General features: G+C 37.6%; 1 protein-coding gene and 1 pseudogene across 3 annotated transcripts in view; one reads left to right on the top strand and one right to left on the bottom strand.

Moving 5' to 3' along the window:
* The window catches only part of Glcci1 (glucocorticoid induced 1), an 82,254-nt gene extending 73,258 nt beyond the window's left edge, over positions 1-8,996 (top strand). For all 3 annotated transcript variants that reach the window (XM_021164342.3, XM_021164341.2, XM_021164344.3), the window contains exons 7-8: positions 6,459-6,579; positions 7,786-8,996. In XM_021164342.3, coding sequence (XP_021020001.1) covers positions 6,459-6,579; positions 7,786-8,134 — 470 coding nt within the window. In that variant the 3' untranslated portion in view covers positions 8,135-8,996. The remainder of the gene's footprint in view (positions 1-6,458; positions 6,580-7,785) is intronic.
* A 1,482-nt stretch (positions 8,997-10,478) lies between these two features.
* Positions 10,479-11,886, bottom strand: LOC110295935 (F-box only protein 5 pseudogene; annotated as a pseudogene).
* Between the last annotated feature and the right edge of the window lie 407 nt (positions 11,887-12,293).

Here is a 12,293-nt window from a genome sequence, read left to right as displayed (position 1 = left end):
GATCTCCTTGGAGTAACTTCACTCTCTGTAGTTGCTCTCAGACATTTCTTTGGTAAAATACTTAGGCCATTCTTACAAGGAAGAGAGAGAATCAGCTGCAGTGACTATATGTCCTACTGAAAGGTGTGCTGGTGAGCTAGTTATTTATAGTATTCCTCTATTACGTATTTATCCTTTTTCTGTCTTTGCTAATATTGTCTCTGCCTATTTATAATATCTGTCCCTCATGAATCATGTATAAATTTCAACTAAGAATTTTAGTTAATAGTGGGGGTGGAGGGTTGGGGTTTTTTTTGTTTTGGTTTGTTTGTTTGTTTGTTTGTTTGTTTGTTTGTTTTGACTATATCAGTTGGAATGCCAGAACAAAATCACTTTGTTCAGAAAAGGCCAGTTGTTGGAGAACCTGTTTAATGGAGATTTTCGTTTTTAGTTTGTTTGATGGGGTTGAGTTGGGTTGGGTTCTGTTCTTTTCTTAGGGTTTTTCTGGTAACCTAGAGACTTAAGCAGCCTGGTCCCATGTGCTGAGCCTAATAGCGAAATAACACCTAAATCTCATTTAAACAACTCCAGTTCAGGAGAAGCGCTCTCATCTTGACAGTTCTTATAGTCACACTGTCAAAAATATGCCGCAAGAGTTGGCCTAAGTCCTTCTACACCATCATGTCTAAATGCAAGGGAGAATATATATAGTACAGATGGCAGCATCAAAATATTCGCTCTTTTAGCTGCTCTGCCAGTGTTCCTTGATGGTGGCCAAGCTAGTGCCAGGCAAACCAAAAGACCTGGATGCCAGCTGCGGCTTGCCGTGGGTTCTGGGCAGCTTTACACATTACAGAGTCAGTTGTTAAGAAGCTCTGCAATGCTGCAAGGTACTGTAGAAACATTGAGTGTTATAATTATGAAGTAAATGGAACCATTTTGTTCAGGCCAACTACTAAAAGTTATGTTCTAAGAATCCATAAACTGATTACTTGTGGTTTAAGCTACATTTTCTTGACGGAAATATGCTATGTGGATGGAATTTCCTATGCTAGGGTTTATATACCAATTTAACTTATACTGTGACTCATAAATATTAGTATTACTAAACTTTGGGTTTTAAGCATAATCAATCCTTGGTCCCCAAAGAGCAAATAAAGAGTATTTAGCTTGTCTTTTTTTTTATAGCCCTGGCTGTCCTGGAACTCACTCTGTAGACCAGGCTGGCCTCAAACTCAGAAATCCGCCTGCCTCTGCCTCCCGAGTGCTGGGATTAAAGGCATGTGCCACCACACCTGGCTTTTAGCTTGTCTTTTTAGGGTTTAAAGCCTGTTTGGACATTTTTTAGTTCCTGTTTCTTATTTCTTATTTTAACCATATTATACTTTAAGCATAAGCTGACATTTGTGACTTTTTTACTTTTGTGATTTATATTATGAAAACATATGTTTTAGCTACCTTATCTTGAAAATCACTGTTTTTCAACATGAACCCATTTATAAAAAACTTTTTTATGGTTTTAGAGTAACGTTTTTTTCCTTTTTATTAAAATTTTTTTTAACTTTCTTTGTGTGTGTAAGTTGCACATCACACACCCCAGTGTCATACATCTCCCTGTCCCTTCTTATTCTCCCCTTTCCGTTGCAACTCCCCCCCAAATAAACACAAACAAACATGAAACAACAACAAACAGCTTATAGAAACTCTCTCATCCTGGAAGCTGTAGTGTGCCCCAGTGTGTCCCGCAGTCTGTCCCTCTGTCCATACATCTTCATTTACAAATGTTCACTGCAGTGTCTTTTGTCTGGTTCAAGATCTCTGGCTTCTGTGACACCATCAGCACTAGATCTCACTGGGACTCCTTGGAGGAATTTTTTTAATGGTAAAATTACAGATGAAAACACTGTTCATACAAAGGACTTTGTATCACATGTTAAAACTGCCCTGTTGTGTTAAAACTTCTTAATAGTAGAACTACAGATTGAAAATATTCCAGCAAAGGACTTTATATAACATGTTAAAACTGCCCCAATTGTAGATTTATCTCACTAAGATCATTACCCATTTATCTTTTCCAAGACTTCATGAGACATTGCACACATTTCCAGTGTCTGGAAGTATATAATAAGAATCTAGAAAATGCCATATTCTTATCATTCTATAATTTTTACAGTTGTACCATACCAATAGCAGATAATGGGACAGGTCTATGTAATGTTATATTATTCATAATTCAAAGTACTTATTATAACTCATATCTGCTAGAGCTCATTCTAGAATGTAAGCAAAAGGAAGATTTGAATAGTCCTACATAAGCATATGACCTGCTGTTACCTGCTTACTAACTTGTAAGTTTCAGTAAGGACGGACGGGCAGTCTAGTTTAGTTCACTGGTTTCTCTTCAGCAAATTCAGCCATACCTGACAGGTGTGGTGCTAAGTGGAGATGTTTAAAGTATTCTTAGAAGAGCTTTCTTTACAGCATGTCCATATTTAGAGGCTGTGTCTTTATTACTGCTTTGAAAATACTGCTGTCCTTTTAAGTTATTCTATTGTGTGTTGTTCATGCAGAGTGTGATTCTCTTAATGAATATAAAGGCACCCAGATGTAGGCATAGGTACTTTTGATGAAGGAGTTGGGGAGCTACAGAGTTTTTATTTCTTGGTGAAAGTAAAGAAAAGAAAATAGCATTACTTAGACACGTGTCATCTTTCCTTACAGTTACTCCTATTGACAGTTGCTAAATTTTGATCATGTACCAATTTTGATCAAAGTAGCATTTCTGTTTAGACCCCTGTATTTAGTCAGTCATAATTCTAACCTAATTCATAGGCTAACTTAGGCTTTTTATTATATTAACATTTTATTTCAATGTTTTTGTTCAAATCCATTTTCATAGTGAACTACTACCTACTTAGGAATGAATAAATATATTCTTATTTCTTGGTTAGTTACTGCTGTATATGTCCTCAAAATAATTTTTTTCAAAATAGTCTGAAGATTCTTAATGGTTTAGACATTGGTTATAATTTCAAGACATTAGACCTCTCAATCTAGCCTTCATGGTCAATAGCTAGCATCGCAGATTTGATGCTAGACAGCTTCATTCCTGGAGAATCTGGTATTCCAGAGATCATTGGTGCTGTGGAAATGATTCAGTCTATAAAGTGCTTGCTATGCAAACATGAAGACCTGACTTTGATCCCTAGAAGCCAGGTACAAAACAACCTAGCACAGTTTTTGTGCTTGTAATCTCAGCACTGGGTAGGTAGAGACATGTAGGTCCTTGAACATCACTGCCCAGCCAGCCAGGCTTGCTCCACACAACCTCAGATTTTCCTGCGGCTTCCTTTGACACATGCACACAGATGCACCTGTACACATGAGCACATGTGTGTGGGGACACACACACACACACAACCTTGCTTTCTTTGGAAGAAGTAGGATATTATCTATGTTACAATAGCACCAGTGTGTGTCAGTCTATTTAAAACAACTCTTATTTTTACTAGCGTCTGCTGAAGAAAGTGGACTAGTCAATTTCTGAATGGTGTACTTGTTTAAAATTTGCAGATTAGAGGTTTGTCATTGTTGATATTCTTGAGAATTTTCTGTGGTTTAGGCACTTCTTAGTCCTTTTATATTATGGATTTGAAAACATTATTATTTTAAAACAGCTGTGTCTCATTAGTCATTCCTGTTTTATGGCTCAAAAGCATGGGTCATGTAAGTAAAACTCAGGTAGTCTGATTGCAAACCAGAATTCTTAATTCTCCTAACTTTCCTTTCTCAAATTTGCCTGAATTTCAGATGCACTTAGATTTTTCAAAAGGAGAAAATAACAGCCAGGCTCTTTTGAGAGATGAGATGCGAACTTTGGAATTTAAAATGCTTCTAATGAATCTTGTAAACTAGGGTTATGAATCACTGCTTGGGCTAGGTATGGAGCTCAGGGGTAGAACAGTTATCTAACGTGTGTGGCCCTACGTTCAAGTCCCAGCACCTCACAAAGCAAAACAAAACAAAAAAAGACATGATAAGTTATTATTGTTTCCTGGAAAGTAAGTTTATTTGATAATCTAATAGGAATAAAATATATGTAATGACATAGGGCTATAATAGAACCATAATAAAGATTTTATGTACCTGATTCTATGACTCAACAGTCATACATGTGAATTACTTTTATACTGGGACTGTGAATCATAGAATGTAGTATATGAGATCCTAAGTCATTTCTGAAAGCAAAAATACACATGGTTTAATGAATACTTTTTCTGTATAAAATTCCAAGTTTTAGTAATTTAAAATTTTCCAAGCTTTAATTTGTTTGAAAATATTTGGGAAATTACTTGTATTTGGTGTTAGTATTGTGCATGCATAAGTATGTTCTATAATAATAAGTAATTAAGTTGAAATAGAAATAGGTCAGATTAGCAAATATTTGCTTATAGTTATTTTATACTGTCTTTTTAGGTCATCATATATTAAATGTAAATACTCATATATAACCAAATGATTTTTTAAAAAAAGATTTAAGGTATTGAACATATTTATGTTTGTTTATGAATGTTTAAATGGATAAATTAAAACAAAACACACTTACTATCTCTGAAATTATAAGAATAAAACTTTAAGATAAAAAATAATTTATTTTAAAATATTACCAGAAAAAATATATCCATTTTCAGGTTATTTAGCTTACAACTAATTTTAATTTGGGGAGAGTCCTTTGAAATTGTAATAAAAGTGTAAAGAGAAACTGTAATTAGCTTGCTGATGTAAGTGAGGCCGGCCAATGTGACATTTCTTGCATAATAATAGCGTGGGTACTTGATTACTATGTAGTCACATGCCAATTGCTGGCATGAAAGTCTTGTTAAAGGTATCAAAACCATGACTTTAAATTGATTCCATTTACTGGTGGGCTGTGATGTGCTCATCGGTAATCTCCATAAGGTATCCCAGGCCTTATCACCCATTTGTTAGAAAAGTAAGGTTGAGGTTGAGAGGGAAACTCAAGGTCTCGTTCACAACCGCTTAGAAGTTGAGCAGTCCTAATAGTTTAACTTTACTCAGAGACAGCACTAAACTTGGGCTCTTGAGTGCACTGCATCAACCCAGGCAAGAGATCTTCTTCCCCTCCTGTCTTCTGTGTGTAAGAAATAGGTAAATGTTGAGTCTAAGAGAATCATTAAATCTGAATAAATCTAAAAATAACATAATGAATCATAAAATCTATAAAAAAAACTTAACCTCATTCTGTTATTTAATTTATTCCAAGAGGTTATTCTATACATATTCTGTAAGATATGTCTAACAGTGATAAACTATATGCTTTTGTAGCTTGTCTAGTAGTGTGTGATTTCCCAGCCAGGGAGGCAGCCCTTTCAAATGTAAGCATAAATCTGCATTTCTAAGCCTAACATTCTAAATATGCACAAAATAAAGTGTTAGAGTGCATACTTTCTAGGCATGTATTATGTACCTCATGATGATAAAAATGTTCACATTACTCAGTTTCTGAGTGCTGGACTGTCTTCCGTATCCTAAAATAAAGCAACTCACCAAAATTGTAATGTAATTTGTGGTTAATAACATTTTTCAAAATTCATGGAAATGAGACATCACAGTAGATCATGTATGTGGTATTTTAGTAGTGAGCATTGGTTTGAATTAGGTCAGAACTTAGGTAAATGGGACTATTATAGAGATCTGTTTACAATTTGGCATCTTTCAAAGATAATGATGCATCTTAGTAGACTTGGATTTCCAAACACTTTTGCCAGATAGGAAAAGAAGTTGCACATAGGTTTTTATAGCTTTTTATGAATAGGCCATTTTGTTTTGGGTCAAAAATATGAGGAAAACATGTTTGGGAGCAGTGTTTCTGGATTTTTTTCATGTCATTAGTGCCTAAAATGCAAGCTACGCTGAAATCTCTATAGTCTATAGGTATAAATCTGGGCAAATTATGCTTTTTAAGATTATTATGGATAAATGGAAGACATGTTGCAAACTTGTTTTGCCCTGTATGGTTATTATTCCTGGTGTTTTAAAAGTATTATTTATTAGGAACTTTTATAATAAAAATTATTCATATACAAAACTACGCAATTAAATTGGTTAGACAGGTGAGAGATCATGTAGAGAGTCCCTCCCTTATTATAATCTTGTAATTCTTCTGTATGATTAATGCATATTACTGCAATCATTCACATTTTCAGATTACAACTGTGATTTTTCTCAAAATGAAGTTTTTCTGGGCTAAAATGTCATCCTTTTATATTCTGTGGCCTAGCAGATTACTGTTGAATTTAAGTTTTTGTTTAAAAAAAAAAAAAAGGACTACACAAGGCTGTTAGAAATACCCTTGCAATGATAAGAGGCTGGCTTTGTGGTGAACATCTGTTTGGAAATCAAGTTTCATTTCACAGCACTTTCAGCTCGTAGTTAATATAACTGCTTTAAATTTACAGACAGTGGGAGTAGCTCACCGTTACCCAAGTACGCTTCATCTCCCAAACCAAACAACAGCTACATGTTCAAACGGGAGCCCCCAGAGGGATGTGAGCGAGTCAAGGTCTTTGAGGAAATGGCGTAAGTAATGTCTTCTCTGTCAGCTGGGCTCTGAACCTTTGTACTGAGAGGTTGATTACAGAAGAATCAACTCCTCTGTCCAGCTGATACTTGTTCCAAAAACAAGTTTGGAAAAGAGAATTGAATAGACAGAAGGACCTACAGTGAGGACCGGAGGGCTGCTAGAAACACATAAGCCAGGACTGCAAACTGAGACATCATCCGTCCACACTGTCGCGCTTGCTCTCTCTCCCCTCTGCCCCTCCTTCTCCCTTCCTTCTCTCTGCATTCTCCCTACTTTTCTCTCTTCTTTTACTTTCTGTTTTGAAAAGCTCCACTTTTAATCTTTAAGATTGTTCTTTCAAAAACTGTTAGTTGAGCTGACCAACAAATACATTTAGGAAGAACACTAGTGAGCACATGCAAGTAGCGTGCAGATGGCCTGTGATTGTGCACGTCACAGGGAAGGCAGTGTGCTTCTCTCTAGACCTGTCTAGCATGTGTATTCATGAATTCATGTTTGCTGTCCTTTTTTATTGTACATTTTCAATGTGGGCAGGTTAGAAATTAAATTAGAAAAAGAGGTTCATGCTATCTAGAATCTATCACTCAGAAGATGACTATGTGGCTCTTGGTGTAACTCATTCATTCCTTTGTCCCTGTGGGTACCAAATGCAGACTGCTTCTCTTGCATCCCAGAAAGGAACAGAGAGTGTACCAGTTAGTTGTTAGTGTAGTCTGGAAAGTGGGTGTTGTGGGAATATGGACTCTATTCTTTTGGCTGATTGAGAGTCCACAGAACAAACAGTTTTTCCCCATCTGTACTGATAGATGTATATCTAAAGATGCAGAAAAAGTTGAAAGGGCTTAAAATCAAATAAATGATAAATATCATTGCTATTTATACTTATTAGCGATGTTCATTCTAAATGTGTATAATACCTCAAGTACAGTGTAGAATTTCTTTTTTATTCCTCAATGATTGGAAGCAAACCAAAGATCTCTAAAAATTTGCCTGGCCCTTTTGAAAATTTTTTTTCCTTAAATGTCATTTCAGTGCCCTGTATGTGATAATCTCCCAGCTGACCTGTGCTATGGAAGATGTTTTTCCTCTGTGTGCACATAACTCATCCCTGTCATTCACATTGTAGCTGTTTTATAAAACTCCAAGTTATTCACAAAGTACATTATAGTGACCAGAAAACTAATTCTGTTTTATGGTTTTAGGTCTCGTCAGCCTATCTCGGCCCCTCTCTTTTCATGTCCTGACAAAAACAAGGTTAATTTCATCCCAACCGGATCAGCTTTCTGTCCTGTAAAACTTCTAGGCCCTCTCTTACCTGCCTCTGACCTGATGCTCAAGAACTCTCCTAATTCTGGCCAGAGCTCGACTCTGGCAACACTGACCGTAGAGCAGCTTTCCTCCCGGGTTTCCTTCACATCTCTCTCTGATGACACCAGCACAGCCGACTCCCTGGAGCCCTCTGCCCAGCACCCATCTCAGCAGCAGCAGCAGCTCCTACAGGACTTGCAGGTGGAGGAACACGTCTCCACTCAGAACTATGTGATGATCTAAAGCAGAGGGGGAGCTGGTCTCCACCCATGGTTCATGGATTGGGAATGAGATCTCAGACATCTATCTGCATGGAGTGACAAACTTTCCCAACATCACCAACAGCAAAATACTTAGCATCACAAAATAGCTATTAACACTGATCTTGGCAGGGACCGACTTATATTCAGCAGTTTTTGTGGAAAGCAGTAATGCTTGCAAAAATGTGTGTGTCATTCAGCATTTAAGTGGAGACTATGCATTTCATAGTATGTCTGACAGATTAGTACTGTGTCCTGTGTTTTGTTCCAACATTTTCAGTATGAATAAGCTCTATTTCAAAAAGTTGCCTGTCTAAGTAGAAAATGTCTTGCTGTGTTTTGTCCTATGGAAAATACTGTACTTCAGGATTATGTTTACAATTGATCCAGGTGTTTGTTTCTAACTTCTATAATACATACAATGCAAAAAAAAAAGAAAAATGGCCACAACAGTTGCACAGTGCCCACCCTCTGGCCTAGCTTCAGGTACTTCAGTTGAAGTCTAAACTCAGGTAACTTGGAATGTATGTCATATTGGGATATTAAATATTTCACAGCTGCAGAGCTAAAGAGGGAACATCACTCTTTTGCCTTTCCTTGTTTTATGCATTTCCTTTTCTTCACTCCATTCCACATTAGAATAAGAAGTGCATTCATCCCTAGGAGATGCTAATCCTGGGTATAGGGAACATGAGGAGAACCAGCAAATTTATGGTGTGTGACATCACTCTTGTCATGTGGTTACCAGTAGAACAACTGTTGCATTCACTGTTTCAACATGCGTAAATGTGGCTTTATTTTTAAAAAAAAAAAAAAAAAGAAAAAAAGAAAAAACAAGTTGTATTGCTCAGTGACTGACTGTTACAGTGTTGCAAATAAAGCGTTAGTAGTAGCCTACATAAACATTCCACATTGTGTGTGATGAAATTTAAATGCAGGAATGGCTGGAGTTCATTTCAAAGCAAGAGGCGTTTTGCAGAAATAAATAAGGATTTTTCTTTATACTGGCCATTGGGGTCATAATTGCTACTATTTTTATCTAAAGACATATTTATGTTTAGCTTCATTTTAGGAAATTCTAATTTGCTGGTTACAAAGTGAGATATTTTGGTTACTGTTTCCCTCAAGTATTTGGTAAATGAGTTGTATTCATGTAGAGAGAATGTGTATGTCTCAGAACCAGTGCAGCATAAGCAAGCAGATTTCTCGTTGACTTTTGAGAGCAATAGCTTAAAGCTGTCTCATTTAAGCCTCAGATAACACTATCATGAATAATTTTGTTAAGACGTACAACGCATGGAGTGGAGCAGAACCCCAAGTACATAGCCTTGAACTTGCAGACTTGACAGAAGTTCTCCACAAAGTGCATAGAAGAGAGCCATAGAGATTCCTGTTGCCACCTGGAGAGCCCGACTTCAGACTTTGTTTTTTGCAGCACAGCCTGTGCAAAAGTAAAGGGACGCTTTTGTATTGGTGTTCCATTGCTTTCAGTTCAGTGAGAGCCTAGAGTTCTCCCATCTCCACCTAACGTGTGTGGCACAATGTTTGGTTTGGTGGTTTTTAGAGTCAGGGGAACCGCGGTCTACAGTTACTCTTCAGTTTTCCTTAGGCCATACCTGCGGTTTCCTTTGGAGCCAGTGAGTAGAAGGTGAGCTGATAAAGTGATGATACCGTGTTCATTTTTACAAAATGCTGTGCGTGAGTGTGCATGCACGTGCACACGGATGTGTGGATGTGTGTATTCTGTGTGCTATTTTGTCACCTCAATCTCTCCTTTCCACCAAAGTTTGCAGTAATACTCTCTTCTGAAGGTGCGTTCTGACTCGCAGTCAGTGTTACAGAGACTGTCATGGAGAAAAGGACTCAGTTGACTTTTGCCATTTTCATAGGGGAACCTTTTAAAACAATCTTTTCAGCAGCAGACACCTTTAACCCTAATAATCTCAGGCCTTGATGAAAATACTATATTTTGTGGATTATGGTTAAAGGAAGAAAATTACTAGTTCCGTAAGATAAATATGAGCTCCATTTAAATTCTTTTTTTTTAAGTCTCTAACAATTTTATTGTAACTAAACAAAATTATGTGTACTTATTTTATTTGGCACGTGAAAACAGATATTTACAGATATAAAAAACTCGTATTGACAAACATTTAAGCGGACAGACTCAAGTTGATAGAAGCATGATACAGATTTGGTAAAGCGAATCTCAGATACTGACACTGAAGCAAGTGCTCTCAGCTCCATCAAACAGACCACAGCCCTCCCTGGCCAAAACTCCAATCAATTCTGTCTTAGTATCTAAGATAGACATCCACTTTGTTTTTTATAAGTCAATCTTGGCCCTTTTATGAACAATTAATTCCTCTATTCACAAAAGGCATCATAATTATTTTTACTTTCTTAAAGTTGGAGGGTTTTTTTGTTCTTGTTTTTTAAGTAGCCAAGATCTACAGTTGATCTACTAAAAGGTCACGATCTTTGTAAGTTCTTTTTACTCTTATTAGTTCCAGGCAAAGGACCCACTTTACAGCTGGCTTTTAGGATCTTGCCATTCAAACAGTCTTTGTTGTTATGGTAACCACACAGACACTTTGTACAATATTCAAATTGACAGCTTTCCCGTTTGTAGACTGCTCCCTCTAAATAGTGATCATATTTTGCAGGGAAATTACAGCAAACACAGGCTTTGAGGCTTCCCTTGTTCTTCATTGTCTGCCACCTCCACGAACTTGTTGTGCCAGCTGTAGGTAGAACCTTTCTGACCACGCTGACTGGAGGACTTGACCTGAACATCTTTTTTTTGGGAGGTGCCCAGGTTGACGATGACTTTTGAAAAGAAGTTAGTGCAGCTCTGCCCACAACATATCCTCTAGTTGCAGCATGTAGTGACAACTTACTGCTTTCAATGACTCTCTGCATGGTTTTGCTGTAGAGGTGGACCGCTCCCTTATTGTTTTCCAGTATCTTCTTACAAATTCTGCTCACTTTAGACAGATTTATTAAGTCCATGCCGCTGAGCTTCATCAAAATATTAGCCAACAGGTGCATAAATCCCCTCCAGGAGAGCTCAGTCAGGATATCTAGGTGTTTCAGGCCCATTTTCTTGCCAATTATATTTTGCACTCTAAAGTTCCCGCTGGCGATAACTTCCTTCAGCATTTCTCAATCCACTTTAGAGTTTTGCTTGCCATTCTTTTTTTAGTGTTGAGCAAACCACTCTTTGAAAATGCAGGACAGGCAGCAGGGTTTTGTTGGGATGCTGGTCCGGGTTCTGTGATGGCAGCAGACGGGCCTGGGGACTGTTTCTGAAGTTCTCCAGGATGAGGATGCCATCATCAGGGTCACTTTGTGTGAATGATGAGTAGCCACTGTCCTCATTACAGTCCACTGGCCTCTAGCTCGTCTGGTTCGTTTGAACTATCTAGTGTGTTTTGTACACGTTGATTTTCCTTGTTATCATGACCCACAATTGGTGACTCGATGAAAGACAACCTCTCATGGTTTCTAACACAGTCCTTACAGGAAGGTTCTAAACACACGGGACTGTAGGAACCTTCTCTCCCACTGTCCTCAGGCTTCACCACTTCAAGCTCAGAAAGATCAGGGTTGCAATTAAAATACTTCATTGTAACAGAACAGGGCTTTCTTCTTTATGTCCACGGTCGTCCACGCGCCAAGACAGCAGGGACAAGAGGACGGCTGGCACAGATCACTGCAGGTGCGCCTGCTCATGCGGGAAAACTAGGGTTCCAGTGCAGGGGAGGTGGCGGCGACCATAGGAAAGAGGTGGCCGGCCCTCCATTTAATTTCTAATATCTGGGTTAGCATTACATGATGTGTTGATCTTATGCTCAGCATTTGTCTAAGATGCAATAGTATCATTATCAATTTCAGAAATATGGACTGAATATGCTTTTTTGGTGATGAAATCTATGTACGATATTTATAGTGATGTGCTTTTATTTTCTCATGAGAAACTAAATATTGTGTTGTACATTTGTTTTTAGCATATATTAAAGTTTTAAACCAAATGTGTTAAAGCTTACGCTTTGCCATGTAAATCCCCCAGAAGTTGGTGAGCTCAAATGTATCCTACATCCAGCTGTAGAAACTTGTCAGAAATTGTTTAAATTTTGTAT

The sequence above is a fragment of the Mus caroli genome, unplaced genomic scaffold, assembly GCF_978045245.1.
Source record: "Mus caroli unplaced genomic scaffold, Mus_caroli_1 scaffold_7, whole genome shotgun sequence".
Classification (NCBI taxonomy): domain Eukaryota; kingdom Metazoa; phylum Chordata; class Mammalia; order Rodentia; family Muridae; genus Mus; species Mus caroli.
Note: the sequence above shows the minus strand (reverse complement) of the source record. Positions and strands in the feature narration are given on the sequence as shown.